This window comes from Labeo rohita, chromosome 11 (genome assembly GCF_022985175.1).
Source record: "Labeo rohita strain BAU-BD-2019 chromosome 11, IGBB_LRoh.1.0, whole genome shotgun sequence".
NCBI classification, from domain to species: domain Eukaryota; kingdom Metazoa; phylum Chordata; class Actinopteri; order Cypriniformes; family Cyprinidae; genus Labeo; species Labeo rohita.
In genome coordinates, this window is record NC_066879.1 from 23,683,905 (window position 1) to 23,706,271 (window position 22,367).

Here is a 22,367-nt window from a genome sequence, read left to right on the forward strand (position 1 = left end):
ATCACGTCATTGACCCATATGTATATTTTTAATTTGCCAAATTAAACAAAAAAGCATGTATATATTATTACTTATCTGTTGCTTTGACGTTTAAGACATACAGTATGCATGTATGATTGATTTTCATACCAAATGGATTTTTATTAATATTACCAAATATGACCCACAAATTACCCCAAATTATCCAAATGTACATGATATAGGGTAAAAAATTAAATATTATATATTATTATATAATATAGCTAATAATTAACTGCCATTGTGGTCGACACAAATTATGTTTTTTTTTTGTTTGTTTTTTTTTAAGTAGTCTGGGTCATATTTTTTTTTATAGCTTCATAACAGTGTAGAGTGTGATTGCATGCATGCCAGTGCTTTGACATCAACAACAAAAGAACACAATTACAATATTAGTTGTATTTTATTATTTGCATCTAATATTGTTTTATTCGATGCTGTCCCATTTTTGGGTCACGACCCACCGGTTGAGAAGTCCTGTCGTACATCATTGGTGTCCCACCCCCACCACCTCTCTCCAGCGTCTCTATCTGTTGTCCTGACAACAAAGTCTGTCCACTGGAGAATCTGTCCTGTTAAAACAATAAATCACCTCGTGTACGCAGGCGAAAGTGAAAATAGATTTGTAAAAAGAATAGTGGAACTAAAGTAATAGTAATACTGACTTGTCTTTCTATTGGAAAAGAACCTACATTCTGTCTGACCAACTTCTGCTTTTTTTAATCAGATGCACAGATATTCTCTCACATTTACGTAGAAGTTGGAGGAGGTGCGGCAGCAGTTGTTAAAGAGGATTCGGATTGGCTGACGTGCAGGAGAGCAAGACACATGTCATGAGTGAATGCTGTACTCCCCGCCCTTATTGTGAAGTGTCTGGACTCCGGGTTTATTTGGGCAATGTGTGTGTGTGTGTGTGTGTGAGAGAGAGACAGAGAGCAACAAGAAGACCAGAAAACATAAAAATATAGCAAACAGGACTTTTGAATGGGATTTACGAACTGATTGATCATAGGATTCAGATCTCAGAGAGATGGAGGTCAGTATGACTTTTAAATTAACTTCAGAAACAAATGATCACTTCTTTAGTTGCATCTTTAGAGCATTTTTACCATGAATGAACTAGTAGTATTAAATGATTTCTCAGAGGAACCTACCACCCTCCTGTCAAAGTTTCACACAGGAACCGGTTTGTTTAGATAGGTTTTTATTTATTTATTTTTGTTTGCTTGCTGATAACCAACTACTGGGGTTTTACAGTTCAGATGTGGTGTCAGCTCTAACCCCTGCCCTCACTGCCCTGAGCTTCATATAGACCCCTGAATTTGCAGAAGGTGATGTGTAACGTGATACTGCTAACCCTGAGAGTGAAAGGAAGAGAATGGCACTTTATGGCTGTCGTTAACATGCTCTCTTCTTTTGAAACTCGGGTCGAGTTGAGTTGGAAAGGTTAGAGGTTTGACGGGAGGATGAAGATTTAACTATTATAGCTGGATATTCGCACTTTTACTATTCCTAGTGAAGAACGTTCCATCTCTTTGAGAATATATTCCTGTGGTTGTCTGATGCTGTTAGTGAAGAACTTAACGTTGAACTGCTCATCTTTACGTGTAATTTCCAACCACCATTGTGGTTTGCACTTTTATATGCATCTTTATTCGTGATTGGTATTGCACATCACGTGATTAAATATTGATATATGAAGAGTTCAGATGCAAAACCAGCTAAATCAATCGTATTTCTTTAAAATGAGCATTTCTTTCTGGCTACTTTGTATAGGTTTCTATGTAAGTACTGGCACTTCTGATTGGGCTAAGGCTGGAATTTAGCGAGTTTTAAGTAAAGTATTTGATGGACGCATACTATGTGTCAGGAGCATTCACTCAGTATCATTATCTCATTTTTGACCGAGATGGCTTTTAGCTGGTTTTGCATCTAAACTCTTCATATTTTGCTTGTGACGTGTTGAGAATATCGAGCGAGTTATCCTGCTGGGGAGATTGGACAGGACAGGAATTTGACAGGAAATTATTTTAGGTTAGAATGCAATTTAGAGCTGACTTTAAAAACAAGTAATGTCTAAATGAGTGTTTTAATGTACTGACTCCTCTACTCTTCTACTCAGCAAGCCTGAATATATTTGATCCAAAGTAAAGGAAAAACAGTAAAATTTTTACTATTCAAAGGAACCGTTTTTTATTGGAATATATTTTAAAATGTAATTTATTCCTGTGATTTCAAAGCTGATTTTTTAGCAGCATTACTCCAGACAGATGATCCTTCAGAAATCGTTCTAATATTCTGATTTGCTGCTCAAATTGAATACAGCGGAGTATAGTTTTTTCAGGTTTCTTTGATGAATAGAAAGTTCAGAAGATCAGCGTTTATCTGAAATAGAAATCGTTTTCTTTATCATCACTTTTGAAAAATTTAAAGCATCCTTGCTAAATGAAAGTATTCATTTCTATAATTTCTTTCACCAAAAAATATTTCTGAAGGATCATGTGACACGGAAGACTGGAGAAATGTAGTTTTGATCACAGGAATAAATTCGATTTTAAAATATATTCAAAAGTTATTTTAAATAGTAAAAATATTTCAGAATATTACTGCTTTTGCTGTATTTTGGATCAAATAAATGCAGTCTTGGTGAGCAGAATTCTTTAAAAAAAAACATTACAAATCTTTTGACTGGTAGTGTACATTAACGTCCAGAGTATTTACATAATCACATGAACATTTGTAATTGCAGTCTATCATACACACTACTCGACACTAATTGTACTGTCATAATATAAGTTTCCTTATGCTCACCAAGGCTGCATTTATTTAAGCTGTAAAACTGTAACATATTATTACTATTTAAAATAACATTTTTCTGTTTTAATTTATATTAAAATGTAATGTATTCCTGTGGTTTCAAAGCTGATTTTTTAGCATCATTACTCCAGTCAGATGATCCTTCAGAAATCATTCTAATATTCTGATTTGCTGCTCAAAAACCTGTATTATTATTATTATTATGTTGAAAACAGCTGAGTAGAATTTTTTCAGGTTTCTTTGATAAATAAAACGTTCAGTAGAACAGCATTTTTTAAAAACAGAAATCTTTTGTAACATTATAAATGTCTTTATCATCACTTTTGATCAGTTTAAAGCATCCTTGCTAAATAAAAGTATTCATTTCTATAATTCTTTCCCCAAAAGAAGTATTTCTGAAGTTTCATGTGACACTGAAGACTGGAGTAGTGATGCTGAAAATGTAGTTTTGATCACAGGAATAAATTACATTTTAAAATATATTCAAATAGAAAGAAATATTTCAGAATATTACTGCTTTTGCTGTATTTTGGATCAAATAAATGCAGGCTTGGTGAGCAGAATTCTTTAAAAAAAAAAAAAAAATCTTACTGTTCAAAAACTTTTGACTGATAGTGTACATTAAAGTCCAGTGTATTTACATAATCACATTATTATTTTAAGTAAAAACCTGTAATTGCAGTCTTTCATATATACTACTGTTCAACACTAATTCTACTGTCGTAATATTTTTAATTTTTTTTGAAAGAGAATTCTCCTTATGCTCACCAAAGCTGCATTTATTTAGGCTGTAAAGACATATTGTTACAATTTAAAATAACCATTTTTTAAATATATATTAAAATATATATAATATTATTCCCGTGATGGCTGAAAGCTGAATTTTCAGCATCATTATTCCAGTCTTCAGTGTCACATGATCCTTCAGAAATCATTATGATATGCTGATTTGCTGCTCAAGAAACATTTCTTATTGATATCAACGTTGAAAAGAGTTGCTATATTTGCTAGTATTTATTTAAAATACAAATAGAAACTTTTTGTAACATTATATATGTCTTTACTGTCACTTTAGATCAGTTAAATGCATCCTTGCTGAATAAAAATATTAATTTCTTTAAAAAAAAAAAAAAAAACTTAAGTCTGAATGTAGCGTGTATGTCTATTGTTTCCAGTGCCTGCTACTTTCAAGTTTCTTCGTCATTTGACCTTTTGCCCATTTCTGTGATTTTTACTTATGTCGTTTTTAATCATCTGCGATGATGCACGACAGATGTTATTTGCAAAATCACACCCACACACCACTAGATTCCTCTCACTTAGACTTTAAACAAGACATTCAAAAAGATTCTTGTATCCTTAATGGAGTCTTATAGTTACTTAATCTGATTGTTAATAACCCTAAATTATCTTTGGAGAACTTCTATTTTGTTACTCTTGACTAAAATTGATACCAGAGTCATTGAATGACTGTTCCTCTGTGATAACGATTGAAAATCAGCTATTTGGTTACATTTTATATGTTGTATCTCACTCTATTTAATTATACATATAGAAGCACTTTAAAATGTATGTTCACATTTGTGTCTAAATTTAACGCAAGAACAGGAACAGTGCTAGCTGCTTACTCTATGAATTTGGGGAAACAGATCTACAAACATTTTGTGGCTAGAGCTGTGTGTTGCCTCAGAAGGCGGTAAAATGTGGTGCCAGTATATGCATTAAAAGCAGAAGACGTGAAGGGTCAGGAAATCAGCTTCTAGATAAAACCTAGAAAAGACAAAAATCAGCTCTGCAAGTCCACTATTTGGGCCTCATAAACCCTAAACCTTTATTTGCAGTATATCATAATCATGACTGGCATAATCTGCTATTTGTCTTTATGTTCAGTTGTTTTATTGTTGTATTGCATCAATGTCCGACATTTCCTGTGATGCATCAATTTCAAAACACTCAAATTTCCAAAAGGGGAACTTGTAGCCAGTGATGGAAGATTGCATGTGCTCCTATAGGCTATGTAAACATCAGTGATTATTCTATATCCTGTCTGGAAAAATGAAAGAAAGAAATAAACAGAGTCATGAGAATCGATGGGTCCCAGGAAGCCATTTCTGAGAAACAAGAGGTTTGTGTATGATATCATCATTGTTGTGACACAGGAAATACCAAAGAAGTTTAAGAGAGACAGTTTATATACAATGGGTGGATGTTAGTGGTCTCTGATCTAATTCTTACCAATGCCTCACCGTGACCTTTTTACATTTAAGTTGTATAAATTAACATATTTTGAATGTTCGTTAATTAAACTGATAGTTCACCCAAAAATGAAAATTTTGTCATTAATTGCTCACCTCCATGTTGTTCTAAACCTGTAAGACGTTCATTCATCTTCGGAGCACAAATTAAGATATTTTTAAGGAAATCCAAGAGCTTTCAGACCCTGTGTAGACAGCAACACAACTGACACGTTCAAGGACCAAAAAGGTAGTAGGACATCGATTAAAAAATTCCATGTGACCGTGGTTCAAATACTTATTGTGTGCAAAGAAAAAAATATATAACGACTTTATTCAACAATTTCTTCTCTTCCATGCCAGTCTTACACATGCGTTCACGAAATTGTTGACTAAAGTTGTTTTTGCGCACAAAAAGTGTTCTTGTAGCTTCAACACATTACGGTTGAACCACTGATGTCATATGGACTATTTTTAAGCCTAACCCTAACCCTAACTACCTTCCTGTGTCTTCATTAAAAATATTTGTGTTCTGAAGATGAACAAAAGTCTTACGGGTTTGGAACGACATGAAGGTGCATAATTAATGACACAATTGTCATTTTTGGGTGAACTACCCCTTTAAGAAACAAATTATATGCTTTGCATATTGGTTAGAAAGTCCCTTACTGTCAGTTCTTTAATTCAACAAGCTGCAAAGTGAACCAGACTTCATGCATGTATAGTCATACAGTCAAAAGAAGCTAGTTCTTGTTATTCTCATATATAGCTGTGGTCTCTTGCACTTTGACCCACTACAATTTTGACCAAAAAAGCAGTTAAGTTGCTTCTAGTTAAGTACTCCCCAATGCTTGAGACAGAGTGGGATGAAGTTGTCACTTCTAATCAAGCCTTTTAACTAGGATTCACTACGAGCTTGGAACGCAAGTGGAATTTTTCTTGGGTACACAGTTTCATCTCAGACGGCCTACATCGGCGCATACTCATGCACTCACTCAGTGTGGGAAAGTCTAATATATCATCTTAACAAGGCAGCTTCCTGTCCCTGTAAAAAGAGATGCTCATTGCCTGAGCACACTGACCCTGTGGGCACACTATAAATATTTATGTCAATGCATTCCTCTCACTTCGAAAATATTCTAATTTTGGAAATATGGACCAGTTTGCCTCATCAACAGCTTCTTTGCAGTCTCAAATATGTGTGGAGTTTTCCAATTAAAGCGATAGCTAGCTTACTTACTTTCTTTGGAATACAAAAGTGGAAATTTAGAAGAAAAGTGTAGTTTCAGTGTGATTTTTGTCCATGCAATGGAAGTCAAAGATGTCCAGTGTTGTTTTGGACCCCATTGACTTTAATTGTGTGGACAAAGATGCTTCCTTGAAATATCGCCATTTGTGTTTTGTAGAAGAAAGTAAGTCATAAAGGTTTATCAGGGTATGATAGTGAGTAAATAGAGTTTTCATTTGTAGATACATTAGAAAGTTCTAAACATTTGACGTCTGTGTTTGCGTTATTCTTTGCATAACAAGCATTTTTGTCTTGTTCCCCAGAATCATGTGCTGACGCTGGGCTTTTGCACTTTCACTCTTAGGTTGAGGGGTTAAAGTTAATGGGAAGACGTTTCACACACTAAACAGACATTCTGCAAAAGTGTGAACCCATTCTTACAGTTAAAGCTTACACTTATGGATCACGTCTGACATTTTACTTCTGCACTTGTTCAGAAAAACATGTTGTTCTCTGAATTAACAAATCCTTAATTTAGAAATTTGGTTAATGTGGGAGAAGCCTCATTTAATAAGTGAGAAAAAAAATGCTAATTTTTGCTAAATAAACTCAACAGGGTGATCAGGACCCCATTCAAGGCATTTCTTTCTGCTAAACAAAATAAACGAACATGAAATATTCATTTCTACCTGTAGAAATCACAAGATATACACTAGAAATGCTACAAATGTAGACATTATTATTATGCAGAAGCACAGAATGGCATATCACAGTTTTCATTTTCATCCCGCAAGAAAACAAGATGCGCAGAGAGAGCGGGTGTGAGACATGAAGGAGAGAGACAGCTGCTTCTTGAGAGCTGAGACCAGCTGTCCGAGTCTGATCTGCACAAGCAGGCGTGTGCTGGAATCCCAGCTGAATTTGACCTCCTTTCTCACTGTACACACGCGCATACTCCAAACGCAAACTTAGAAATGTACACACTCAGCAATCTTCCCTTTTGAGACACGTGTGCGGTTGTACAGACCAGGGGCTAATTCACTACAGTCGTACTATTTCAGCACAGTATTTGAGCACTAAAAGCTGCTGGTTAGACTATTTAGTTGTAGAGAACAGTGTGAACTATGTTCAAACCATTTTTAGCAGAAATAGGTTAATAAGTGTGAAAAAAAATAGCCCTAATGGCTGTGGTACCACCATCACAAAACAGTAGAATTACAAAAAGATTTCTCGATTCAGTTCAAGTACTCGATTTAACCTCGACCAAATTTTGATAGTGTCGAATAACCGGCAAAATACCGGTATGGGTGCATTTCAAGGACTAGAATCCTTGTGAAACACATTTTTAGACCGTTTTCCAAGGTTGCATGATATACCAAAAATATGTGCTCCACACCATCTGGCTGAGTTTACACTAGTGCGTTTTCGTTTTAAAACGCAGTACTTCTGCTAAGGTTACGCCTATCGTTTACACTACTCCGGCGTTTTCAGCACTCGAAAACGGGGACTTTCAAAACAATTTAGTTTTAGTTTGAAAACTCTGGGGTTGTGCTTCGGTGTAAATGGACCAAAACGGAGACTTTTGAAAACAATGGTATGGCTGCCCACATTTGCTCTGCATCCTTGACGACCGTTTAAACAATAACACCATGCTCATTGTTGTACCCATAGATTCGACCACTTCAAGCACGTAGACACATCCGCCATCTAAATAATAGGGGATCGACCTATATATATCTATGGTTGTACCTGCATGAATGGTAATGTGACATGCGTTTTCATTTGTGTAATGTAGACGGAGATCGTTTCTGAAACGCAGTGAAAACGCCAGTGTAGACGAGGATCATTTTCATTTTCACACTGTTTTAAAACCAGTACGCACTAGTGTAAACAGGGCTTCGGACTCCATCACTGCATATTATAAGGCCCTGTTTACATTAGTCTGTTTTCTTTGTAAAACGGCGTTTTAAAATGAAAATGATCCTCGTCTACACTGGCGTTTTCACTGCGTTTCAGAAACGATCTCCGTCTACACTACACAACCGAAAACATATGTCACATGACTATTCATGCAGGTAGAACCATAGATATGTATAGGTAGATGCCCTGTTATTTAGATGGCAGATGCGTCTACATGCTTGAAGTGGTCGAATGGGGAATCTACCTATACATGACTATGGGTACAACAATGAGCGTATTGCGGGTAGTTTTCAAAAGTCTCCGTTTTGGTCCGTTTACACGGAAACGCAATGCATAACCGTAGCAAAACTGATGCATATTAAAACAACAACGCACTAGTGTAAACGCAGCCTAACGTTAATCTGGGAACGCAATGTTTGCCATTTCATTAGATTTGTAAGGTAAATCATTTATAAATCTGTTAATTGCGATTTCAAAATAAAAGCTCAAACCCTCATTCTGTGTTTACACGTTTTGATATCCACATATTCAAGAAATGACAGTGGCGGTGGCATTTCTGTGGTAAAGAAATTGCTAAATATTAAAGTCTAAGTGGATATTTGAGTTAAATGTTGTTTAGTCAATATTAAACGAGGATTAGATCACGGAGTAATGTGTAAAAACAAACGTTAGGGCTTTGGTGCCGTCTGCACTCATCTGACGTAATGCGTAATGTATATTAGTTCTATTGTTTATAATACATTTGTATTATGTTTGAGTTTTGTTCAGTAAAACCATATGATTACATGCCTTTGATACTTTATCTGAACTAGTTATCATTGCCTCATTACTATTATATATTTATTTTAAGTCATTTTTAAAGCTATTGTTGGCTTAGGTCTGTTTTTATTACCTCAAAAAATAAATTTGAATAATCTGATTACTCATTACCAAAATAATCAATAGTGACAGCCCTAAACAGAGCAATGTTTGACCTACCAACCTACAAATTACTTGTACATTGTAAAATAATCTTTTCTGAAGTTTTACTTCAAAATCTAATTAAATTCAATGTTACTTGACATTTCTTTGTGAAATTGACAATTTCTGGTTAAAAAGTTTCAAAGTAGTTGTTTCATTTTCAGTCAGTTGCTGCATATTCAGCAACCACAAAACCATGTTAGTAATTTAATTACACATTCTTTTCAGTGTACATTCAGTGCTTATTTTTATGCAAAAGCCATATTATTGCAGATGTTCAGAAAACCCAGCTATTTTTCTGTTTTTAGCATTGTGGTCTGTAAAACAACCAACTGAAATGGCCCTCCACACATAACCACAACAAATACCCATACTATTATTTCGCATGCTAGCTGAACCACCTCACGCCATGACTATGTTAGGTAAAGTATAAGTTGGGTGCAACTTAGGTTTGTTTGCAGCTAAGTTCTCATACACGCATAAAGCGTGCTGGGACTGGCCTTGGTGTGCTTTGGTCTGTATGGATCAGTGTGGGAGGGCCTGCGGTTTGTTGTGGTCAGCGTGCATTAACCAGAGCCTACGTTGCAATCGACTGGAGGGCTTGCGAGCGGAACAGGTGCTCAGTGTGTCAGCCATGTGGGCTGAATAGAGGCTTTGTCACAGAGGATTCGTGCATGAGCCATTTAAGGCAGCGCTTGCATCCGTCTCTTATCAGCAGGGAGTGGAGCTTTGAGGAAGGAAGGCTTGCGTGTGGGGGAGAGGATATGGGGTGGGAGGGAGCTGATCATCAGCTACTGAATGCACATGCATGCACACATATACACATGAATGTTATATATTTATCTTTGAACTACTTTTGAATTTTTCGGATCATCAAACCTTGCTAAATATTAGCCACAGACATGGAGATTTACTCTGGAGTCTGTTAAAACTCAATGGGCTCAGGGGAGGCAAGACTCCCGCTGTAAGTTCACCTGCTGGTGTCGCTTTTGGACAGTGTTTTTTTTTAGAAAGTTTTAGAAAGATTTTGCCTTGCTTGTTGCTGTATCTGACAATAAACCTGAGTGACTGCCTGTAGCATGATGTTTAATTTTAAACATATGCACTGTTGCTGCTGAGGAATTTGTGAGCACATGGGACGGGGTTTAAAGGGACGTGTGCACATAGTAGAAGCGTGTGTGCATGTGTGTGGGGTAATGTGTGCTGAGTGAGGGGCTCTCCAGATGTCACCCGCATCAAATCTCTTGTTTACTGTATGATTTGCAGGTGCAGGTGTTTGTATATGTCTGAAGGCCTATTTATAAATAACCGTGCAGACCGTGAAGTACCTGAGAATCAAACTCCGGAACTACTTTTTGAGTTTACGGACAGTCGGAGTTCTGCTAAAAATGATTTGAATGGATTCATTGTTCACATTGTTTCCCACTGATAAACAATCTAGACCAGAAACCTGAATGTTGTATTTTGGGGATTTTAAAATGTAGACTTATAGGGAAGTGTGTGGAAGATGTTTCCTTTTATTCTAAAGAAAAGTGAGGCAGGAAGTAAAAACCAAGCATAGAGGAAGGCTTTTCATTCATACACCTGTCTTTGGACATACATTCTGTTATAGTACTTATTATTAGGACAACATTTACAAAAACAAATGCATGAATGCAGTCTCTTACGCTCACCATGATGCATTTATTTAATCATAAATTTAGCAATAGCAGTAATATTGTAAAATATTATTATGACTTCAAATAACTGTTGTAATATGTTTTAAAATGTAATTTATTCATGTGATGGCAAAGTTGAATTTTCAGTATCATTACTCCAGTCTTCAGTGTCACATGATCCTCAAAAAACATTTCTTATTATTATCAGTGTTGAAAACTAATATTTTTTTAGTAAACTGTGCTATGTTTAATGATCTTCTGTAATATTTAACATATTTGCTGACACATTTGATGCATTATAATGCATCCTTGTTAAATAAAAGTATTCGTTTTTTTAAAAACGTTATATACAGTTGAAGTCAGAAGTTTACATACACCTTGTAGAGTCTGCAAATGTTAATTATTTTACCAGAATAAGAGGGATCATACAAAATGCATGATATTTTTTGATCTAGTATTGACCTGAATAAGACATTTCACATAAAAGACGTTCACATATAGTCCACATTAGAAAATAATAGTTGAATTTATAAAAATGACCCGTTCAAAAGTTTACATACACTTGATTCTTAATATTCTGAATAATATAATAATAATGATAATATTCTCTGAATGATCCACAGCTGGGTTTTTTTTGTTTGTTTGTTTTTGATTAGTGATAGAAAAATAATGCATTAAGAGCCAGGGGTGTAAACTTTTGAACAGAATGAAGATGTGTACATTTTCTTATTTTGCCTAAATATCTTTTTTTTTTTTTTTTTCATTTAGTACTGCCCTTAAGAAGCTACAGAAGATACTTACATGTTTCCCAGAAGACAAAAAGGTTAAATTTACCCTAATCTTCAAATTCAAAGTTTTTACCCCCCCTGGATCTTAATACATTGTGTTTCCTTCTGAAGCGTCAGTGAGCGTTTGAACCTTCTGTAATAGTTGCATATGAGTCCCTGAGATGGATCTCAGAATCATACAGTCATTGTAGGGTACAAATACCCAAAAATGCTAAAAAACCAAAGCATTTGTGGCACCTGAAGATTTTTTTAGAAGAACAGTGGGCAGTTTGACTGTTCAGGATAAACAAGTGACTCATGAACAACTATCACTAAACAAAAACATACAGCTGTGAATCATTCAGAGAACAACACAGTATTAACAAAACAAGTGTATGTAAACTCGAACAGGGTCATTTTTATAAATTTGACTATTATTTTCTCTTGTGGACTATATGTAAATGTCTTGAAATATCTTATTCAGGTCAGTACTAAATAAACATAACATGAATTTTGTATGATCCCTCTTGTTTTGGTAAAATAATTAACATTTTGCAGATTCTGCAAGGTGTATGTACACTTTTGACTTCAGCTTTATGTATCGCAATTAGACAAAGGAAAAAAGTCTGATCAAACTACAAAAACAAAACATTTTTGTGTTGGATTTTTACTGCTTATCTGAACAAAGTCTCAGGGGATGTCTAGGGAACAAGGTCACAGGGATTCTTTCAGCAGGGCTAGTTACGCACAGGCCCATTATCCATGTCACACAAGGCCATTCATGTTCAAATCCCATTCCAAGACAGCACTGCCTTCTGTGGTGGTCCTTCATTGTGTGTCATTGTCATTACGTGTCTTCTTCTGACCAGTAGTTGTCTTGAGAGACCACTTTCTTACATCTTCTGTCTTCTGTTTCCTTCAGCCGCTGTTTGCCAGAGCTCTTTATGACAACACAGCCGAAACTGAGGATGAACTGGGTTTTCACAAGGGTGACATCATCAGGGTGCTAGAGAAAAACGTGGCCGGGAGCATCGGCTGGTGGAAGTGTTCTCTTCATGGACGTCAGGGCCTGGCACCAGCGAACCGCCTGGCTCTGCTTTCCCCAGCAGAGGCTGAGAAAGTCTGTATGAACTTAGGCACAGAGAAGGACTACTTGAGCGATCATAGTTTTCAGAACATTTATCAAACTCCTAAAGCTAACAGGCAACCAGTGATTCCGATTTATGAAGAAATGAGCACAATATATAAAGTTCCCCTTCAAGCCGCCCCTTCACCAGATAAGCACACAGCGCAAAAGGATGTAGATAGAACCAGGTCTTCTCACAATGTAAGTCTCTCACTGGAACAACAGCACATTTTCCAACAGTAGATACGTATGCACTTAAATAATCCGTTTATGATCAGAGTGATTGCACAATCAGACTGAGATGTCTTCATGTAAATACAAAGGGATAGTGTACCCGTAAGACCTTCCTTCATCTTCAAACACAAATTAAGATATTTTTGATGAAATCTGAAAGCTTTCTAACCCTGCATAGACAGTGACGCAGCTGACACGTTCAAGACCCAGAAAGGTAGTAAGGACATAAATAGTCAATGTGACATCAGTGATTCAACTGTAATTTTATGAAGCTATGATAATAGTTTTTGTGTGCAACACAAATAGCAACTTTATTCAACAATTTCTTCTCCTCCGTGTCAGTCTTTAACTTGAGTTCACATGTTCAGAATCTGAAATTGGATTGGATTCATTCCAACGGATGGAAATAAATGCACGTAAACATACCTACTGTGTGTCAAATTTCAGTTTTATATATTTTTAACAGTTTGTTTACTTGAATGTGACTCCCAAAAGTGCTGATGCACAGCCCAACAGCAGTGGGACTTTTCACCTTTTTTCACTGTCTTTTTGAGCAAGTCATTGAATTGAATCATTTATCCAATTGATTTGTTCGAAACACTGTTTCATTCAGGAGTGAAACAAATGAGCGATTCACTGACTCAAAGGATTCTTTCGAAAAACACTGAAAGGGCATTTACACAATACTGTTTTCAACTTAAATCTTCCCTGCTGAAAAAAACAAACTTAAACTTTAAACTTTTAGACTTTAAACTAGAAGCTGGTTCACTTTCAGAATAAAAATATCCTAATAATATACTTACCCCTATGTCATCTAAGATGTTCATGTCTTTCTTTCTTCATTTGAAAAGAAATTAAGTTTCTTGAGGAAAACATTTCATGATTTTTCTCCATATAGTGGACTTCAATGGGAATCAATGGGTTGCAGTTTCAATGCAGCTTCAAAGGGCTCTACACAATCCAAGCTGAGAAATAAGTGTCTTATCTAGTAAAACAACTGATCATTTTCTAAAAAAATTGTAATGTGTATACTTTAAAACCACAATTCACGCATTAAGTCACACGTGGTTTTTTTCTTCGTCTGTGTACTTCAGTTCAAAAAGGTAGGGTAGGGTAAAAACTCCATCTTATTTTCTCCTCCAAATTCAAAATTGTCCGACAGCTGTCTTCGGTCTGTAAACACTGGGTTGGTACTTCCACCTATATCAAGCATGCGTGGTTACATAATGTGTGTGGTCGAGCTAGTGCAAGATGAGTGTTTGTCGTTAAAAAGTATAGTGGTTTTTTTTGTTTTTTTTTAGAAAATGACTGATCGTTCTGCTAAATAAGACACTTATTCCTCAGCTGGGATTGTGTAGAGCCCTTTAAAGCTGCACTGAAACTGTAATTTGGACCTTCAACCCTTTAGTCCCATTGAAGTCCACTATATGGAGAAATATCCTGGAATGTTAAAAACCTGAATTTCTTTTCGACTGAAGAAAGAAAGACACAAACATCTTGGAAGGCATAAGGGGTGAGTAAATTATCAGGAATTTTTTATTCTGGAAGTGAACTAATCCTTTAATGTGGCACACGATGTATAAACAGCACTTACAGTAAACAATGTTAATGTGCGTTGGTGTGAATCCAAAATGGTATATGATTTAGTAGACTATATGTTGATCTAAAGCTAACTACAAGTAATGTCTTGGAAACCCCTGCTGGCAAAGAGTTCACAGATGGGGACCAGGGGGCTTTCTCTGCAGGGACAGGTATGTAGCACAGGGGCTTTATGAGCTTGTAAAACAGTAGCAAAGACAGAATTCAGACACCACTAACTGCAACCAGAAGATCTATGGCTGGGAACCCCAGAGAAAGGAAGAGAGAGAGGGAAGTGTCTATGCAAGTTACTGTGTAATAGGTGAGGTTGCTGGGTTCACGTGTTGACCACTTCCCCTCCTGCTTCAGGGAGAGATGTAGATGCACTTAGCAGATTATGTGAAGTATGGCTTCAATTAGAAAACTGGGTTAATTGGGCAGGCACACAGTAAAGTGCACAGCACTTAAAAAAAGTAGGCCATGTGTTGTCATCAACATAACGTATTCAAGTTTTTGCTTGTTTAATTAGGTTTTTTGCCTAAGCTGACATTTTTACGCTTTTCAGACTTTACCTGCCAGATGTGGTGCAGATATATATGATGTCCCAAGCCTGGTGAGAAAACCCACTTTGTTCAGAGTAAGTCCTACTGATTTTTTTTTTTAGTTGTTCACTAGCCCAGGATTTCTAGTTTGAGGTCAAAGGGCGCCTAGAGGTCTGTAAGAGGGCATGCAGAGTACAAAAAAGATGTGAAAACAAGAAGAAAAGTGTAGAATTTATAAATCGGTAATCTGAACAGTTACATTATTTTTTTTTAACCTCTGCACAATTTATTTTTATTGACAGACATTGTCTGGCCAGTATAAAAATACAGCATAAATAAATAAATAAAATCTATATATCATTCTAAAAATAGAAAATTATTAAATAAGTAATAAGAAGAAAAACATTGATTGTGAAAACTGAAAATATATATGTTTTTGGATAGTAGGTTTTTAAATGTTTTTTAAAGAATTCTCTTAACAAGCTTGCATTTATTTAATCCAAAATACAGCCAAAGCAGGAATACTGTGAAATATTTTTACTGTTTAAAATTGCTGCTTTCTATTTGAATATATTGTAAAGTGTAATTTATCCCTGTGATCAAAGATAAATTTTAATCGTCATTACTCAAGTCTTCAGTGTAACATGATCCTTCAGATATCATTCTAATATGCTGATTTGCTGTTTAAGAAACATTATTATTATTATTATTATTATCAGTATTTAAGTCAGTTGAGTAAATTTTTTTACTATATCATTCAAAAGCTTGGACTTTTTTTTTTGGTGGTGGGGGGTAATAGAAATTAATACTTTCATTTAGCAAGGCTGCTTAAATTGATCAAAAGTGATGATAAAGACATTTATAATGTTAAAAAAGATTTCTGTTTCAGATAAATACTGTTCTTCTGAACCTTATATTCGTAAAAGAAACCTGAGAAAAATCTACTCTTTGTAGTTTTCAACATAATAATAATAATACATTTTCTGAGCAGCACATCAGAAAGTTAGAATGATTTCTGAAGGATCATGTGACTGGAATAATGATTCTAAAAATTCAGCTTTGAAATCACAGGAATAAATTACATTTTAAAATATATTCAAATAGAAAACAGTTATTTTCAAATAATTGCAGGTTTGGTGAGCAGAAGAGACTTCTTTAAAAACATTAAAAATCTTACTGTCCAAAAACTTTTGACTGGTAGTGTATATATATATGTTTAATTTGTCGTTGAAATGTTTAAAAACCCTTGCACTAGTCATTTTTAGTCATTCATCAAATAACTGAGAAGAAAGAAAAGTGAGAATGTCACTTTAAGAAATACTCTGAAAAATGATACTGATCAAAGTTAATATCATAAATTGTGTAACTTGTCTTTTAAAGCCTTCTACACTGCAGCCTTTGGAAAGGAAAACATCAGTGACGTCAAGCACAGACTTTCATAATAGATATGAACTGCTGCACAGTGTGAGATGCGCCACTTCAATCAAGAAAAAAGTAAGTGGCTCATACTAACACATTAAAACTGTGAAGATGTCTTCGCTGATATAACTCTAATTCAATATTTGATTGATGTATTCCCCACCTGTAAGTCGCTTTGGATAAAAGCATCTGCTAAATGAATAAATGTAAAATGTAAATATTTTGTACAATTCCAGAGCTATTTAGAAGTAAAATTTACAATTTATTTACTTTTTTAGGTCGCCGCAATACCCCCACTGGCTTCCCAAGACCCCAACTATGACATCCCAGTGCCTTCCATCAGTGAGGATCTATGTGGTTTTAGTACCATGCCGAAACCCTGCAAGTCTGAATGGATTTATGACGTGCCTGTTTTCCCTCAAAAACAAGGAAGTGAACTTTGCTACTTCGGCACCATGCCACCCAAAACTCTGAATTCAGACCAGCCACTTTATGACACTTTGCCAAATCACAGTTGGCCTGAAAGGAAGCACAGTCCCGTTCAGCCCCTCTATGACATCCCCAAACCGAGCAATGCATTGATACAGTCTTGTACAGACACTAGGTATTCAACAAACACATGCATCTATGATGTCCCACCTTGCCCTAAACAAACAGAAAGCTCTGTAGTGTTACCCAGACAGCAAAGTCCTCCTGAAACGGATTCTAAAACAAGCCACGAATCCATTGAATACAGGGATAAACCTGGACCTATGTCTGAACAACTTCGTCATTGGCCCTCAAGGGGCAGGACAGTGTCCAGGCAGCCTGGGGAAGGAACGATTAGAAGAAATGATGAGAACAACAAAGACCACCAGAGAAGTTCAACTGTGTCCACCTCCTCCACGGCTTCCAGCTCCTCCAGGAGCTCATGCGACTCCTTCATGCTGAGTTCTCCTGAACCTGAGCCCTTGCGTGAGGTCACACTTTCACAGGAGGAAGCCAGCAGCAGGTTGCTTGAGCTGCAAGAAGCGGTGTGCCAATCCGTGCCCAAGCTTATGCTGTTCGTCAGCAGCCAATGGAGAATCAAAAAGCATCTGAGTCCGCACCTCCATCAGATCCGCACGGCCACCGAAGATGTGACTGACTCCGTCACCTGCTTCTTAAACTTCGCCTTGGATGTCAGAGGTAATGCGCAGCGGCTGACAGACTGTAACCTGCAGGCCAGGCTCCTGAAGCAGCTCTCCATCGTTGAAGACTCGGGCTTGATCCTTCAGCAGGCCGCAAGTGCTCTGCGAGATCTAGGCTGGATACTGGATACGCTAGCTCAGGATGCAGGCCAGTCACAGACGCCTGACCACCTGGAGCGCTTTGTTATGGTGGCCCGAACCGTGCCAGAGGATGTGAAGAGGCTGGTGTCCATTCTGATTGCAAATGGAAAGCTTCTTTTCAAAGTGCCCGTTAAGGAACCAGACGGGTGGAGAATATAACCCCGTCTGAAAGAAGAAGTCAGAACAGAAGTGAAACACTGGTAGATTCAGGAATAGATGAAAGTGACTATGTACAACTTCAGGTAGGCAAATCACACCTCAAGCTGATAAGACTGTAATTATTGTCATGTTATGGGCTATACAGTTGAGGTCAAAAGTTTACACCCCCCTTTCTGAATCATTAAAAATGTTAATTATTTGACCAAAATAAGAGGGATCATACAAAATGCGTGTTATTGTTTATTTAGTACTGACCTGAATAAGATATTTCACATAAAAGACATTTCCATATAGTCTACAAGAGAAAATAATAGATGAAAATATAAAAAAGACCCGGTTCAAAAATGTACATATCCTTGATTCTTAATACTATGTTGTTACCTGAATGATCCACTGCTGTGTTTTTTTTAATTTAGTGATAGTTGTTCATGAGTCCCTTGTTTGTCCTAAACAGTTAAACTGCCTGCTGCTCTTCAGAAAAATCCTTCAGGTCCTAAAATTCTTTGGTTTTTCAGCATTTTTGTGTATTTGAACCCTTTCCAACAATGTAATTCCAACTGTATGATTTTGAAATCCATCTTTTCACACTGAGGACAACTGAGGGACTCATATGCAACTATTACAGAAGATGTAAGCGCTCACTGATCCTTCAGAAGGAAACATAATGCATTAAGAGCCGGGGGTGAAAACTTTGAAATTGAAGATCAGGGTAAGATCAGGGTAAATTTCACTCATTTTGTCTTCTGGGAAAACATGAACCTATCTTCTGTAGCCTCTGAAGGCCAGTACTAAATGAAAAAATCCCTCTTGTTGTGGTAAAATAATTAACAATGATTCTAAAAGGGGGATGTAAACTTTTGAGCTCAACTGTAACTGACAAAGGGTTAATATAAAAGGCACAAGATTTTCTTTAATAAAATTACTAAAACTACTAAAACAGTGCTATGAGCTACAAGTTCAGCTACAAGTTGCTGACTTGTATACTTAACATTATCCCAGATGTTTTGAAGAAAAGAGAAATAGCAATTTTAACTTGTGGCCTATCCCTTCATTGCATCATGACAATGACATCATGCACACTTGATTTGTAGAAAACATGAAAACACCAAAGACGCTTAAATATTTTATGCCTTTCATTAGACAGGTGACGAACACATGGAGTAGCATTATAACAAAACTCAAATGTATCAAGTATGCAAGGTTGCAAGGTTTTTATAATAAAACCCGCCCAATTGCTACTCAGAACTTGCCCCAAAATTACATTTCGGAGGGGGTCCTCTGGTAAAAAACGCATTCTGGGGGAAAAATGCACATTTTTTGGCAGGGTTCCCCTGGTAAAGTTTGCATTCCAGGGGCTAAATATCACATTATTGTGCTTGCTTCAACCCGCGGACATGAAAAACAACCTGCGGCAACAGTGTTAAAGTAGCCCAATTAGGTAGTAAAACCACAGACTTGGCAACACTGCTAGTATGATAAAACAGTGCCCTTTTACCCCACATACGCATGACTGAAAGGAGCGGAAGTGGTCAAGCCGTGTGTTGCACTCGTCCCTCACACATATTGTCTTTAAATGTTATATTGTAAATTGATACTATAAATATTACATTTAAAATAACATGCTAACAAAAATGTAAGTCATTGTAGATGCTATGAGTGAATATAAGCATCACTACTTTATAATGTACAGTATGAAAAAAGGATATTCATTTTGAAATTTGCTAAAGTAATAGTGTTATTAAATTATTCATTTGTATGAATGACAGCCAAATTAATCTTTTGAACTTTTTAAGCATTTATTCGATCAATTAACAGTATTGTGAAATATTACAATTTAAAAACTTAATAGATTTTAAAATATAATTTATTTCTGTGATGGCAAAGCTAAATTTTCATCAGCCATTTCATTCAGTCTTCAGTCTCATATGATCGTTCAGAAATCATTCTAATATGCTGATTTGCTGCTGAAGAAGCATTTCTTATGATTATCATTTAAAAAAGAAAAGCATAATGTCTTTTAATCAATTTGATGTTAAGTATTAATTTCTATGTTGCTTTTAACAGACAAAGCCAGAGTTTGACCAACAACCAAAACCAGCCAAAAGCAGTTTTAAATCAAAGAGGAATGGTGATACCTTGAAAAAACAGGTAAAAAACTTTGACCCTCACTGTGTTCAAAACTTACTGACTTCCATTTTCTAAACCATTTTATTACTCATTTTTTCTTCAAAAGGTTTCCCAGTCACAATCAGTTAACCCCTGCAGTCCAGTCCAGACCTCCAGGAATCCCTCCATCTCTGACCACTGCCGGCTGTATTTTGGAGCTATTCAGAAGGCCATCAGCGTGTTTATAAGTAGCCTGAATGATGGCCAGCCCCCTGAAAAGTTCATCTCCGACAGCAAGCTGGTCATCATGGTAGGCCAGAGACTCGTGAACACACTGTGTAGTGAAGCTAAAAATCGAGAGGCCTGCCAGGAAATGTTGTCTATGAGCAATCAGCTGTGTTCCCAGCTCAAGCAACTGGCCCTTGTGACCAAGAATGCCGCTTTGAACTTCCCTGAAAAACCGGCTCTCCAGGAGGCGCAGGACACTGCCAAAGAGTTGGCTCAAAGGGCACAACACTTCAGAATGTCACTGGACATCTAAGCAGCAGTTTTGCCATCTGGTGGTGGCGACGGTGAAGACAACATGGTATATGTGAAATATCTCAATTTGTGTGATTTGTATGTGGGTCTAAACCGGCCACTCTTAAAACAAGCTCCATAGATTATTTTGTTTAATGTGTTAGTCTGAATGAAGAGGCAGTGTTTAAGGTAACAAATGGACTTACAATTATAACCTCAAAAAATGACATTGATGTGTTTACATGCACAGTATGCTAATGCAAGAATAAAAGCTTTTGTACAAAGTCGGTAAAGGTGTTTACATATAGATATTAAAAATGTGTTGAAATCAGGTTTTGCTTTCAGTGTTTAAAAATGTTACCTGATCAAAGAACATTGTTTAAAGTGTTTGCATGGTTTTTTAAACAATATCATTGTATGATTGTGCATGTAAACACATAAAGACAAAGCAGAAAACATGCTAGTTGCTGTGTAGATGTTAAAGTGACAGTTCACCCAAAAAATGACAGTTGTGACCCTGGACTAAGATTTCCATTGATGTATGGTTTGTTAGGATGGGACAATATTTGGCCGAGATACAACTATTTGAAAACCTGGAATCTGAGGGTGCCAACAAATCAAAATACTGAGAAAATCGCATTTAAAGTTGTTCAAATGAAGTTTTTAACAATGCATATTACTAACCAAAAACTAGGTTTTTAAATATTTATGGTAAGAAATGTACAAAATATCTTCATGGAACATCTTTACTTAATATCCTAATGATTTTTGGCATAAAAAATCGATAATTTTGACCCATAAATGCTACAAATGCTACAAATATACGCGTGCTACTTAAGACTGGTTTTGTGGTCCAGGGTCACAATTCGTTTTTGGACGACCTGTTAAAACAGTGATACAGTAACAATCTTAAACACGATTTGTGCATCTATTAGTCTTTTTTTTGGTGTACTCACTCTGCCAAACCTCAGACTTTAAATGACTTAAGCAAAAATTGCACTTTTATAATGCCCGACACTGTATGCAGATTTTTGGTCGTAATAAGTAGACAAAATGTATGTAGATGAATATAGTTTGCGTTTCTTTTTGTACAATAATTGAAAACTCAGTGTTTGAGCAAAATGTAAATATTTCCTCAATACAGTTACTTTTTTTGTATAATTTGTCAGTTTTCTAGTTTTCAATATTCTTCCACACACTGTAAGAATGTAGTATTCTGTTTTTTCCACATATAAATATCTGTGAAAATATTTCTTCTTGACACAAATAAAATGTTACTTACCAACAGTTTCTGACTGTTCAATGTGTAAATAGTGAGTTTAATATGTTATAGTCTCATAGTTAAAGGGAATGAAAATTCTGTCATAATTCGCTCACCATAATGTTGCTTTATGTTTGTATAACTTTCTTTTTTTGTGGAACACAAGAAGATATTTTGAAGAATGTTGTTAAAGGAGAAATTCACTTCCAGAACAAAAAAATACAATTTACTCACCCCCTTGTCATCCAAGATGTCCATGTCTTTTGTTCTTCAGGTGTAAAGAAATTGTTTCTTGAGGAAAACATTTCAGGAATGCTCTCCATATAGCGTTGCCCGCCAGTTTGAACTTCCAAAATGCAGCTTTAAAGGACTCTACACGATCCCAGCCAAGGGTGAAGGGTCTTATCTAGCGAAACGATTGGTTATTTTCTAAAAAAAAAAAAATTATGTTGAAAAACTCCCATCTCATTTTTCTCCTCCAATTTTATAGAGATAAGACCCTTCTCCCGCG

At 36.1% G+C, this 22,367-nt stretch overlaps 1 protein-coding gene across 1 annotated transcript; it reads left to right on the forward strand.

The window, feature by feature from the left end:
* The first annotated feature begins 934 nt into the window (after nucleotides 1–934).
* Nucleotides 935–22,082, forward strand: cass4 (Cas scaffold protein family member 4). The gene is given in 8 exon segments (XM_051122037.1): nucleotides 935–1,054; nucleotides 12,525–12,929; nucleotides 15,106–15,177; nucleotides 16,463–16,576; nucleotides 16,780–17,953; nucleotides 17,956–18,053; nucleotides 20,035–20,118; nucleotides 20,204–22,082. Coding segments are annotated over 8 exon segments (2,367 nt in total). The 5' UTR covers nucleotides 935–1,048; the 3' UTR covers nucleotides 20,618–22,082.
* Nucleotides 22,083–22,367: the final 285 nt, after the last annotated feature.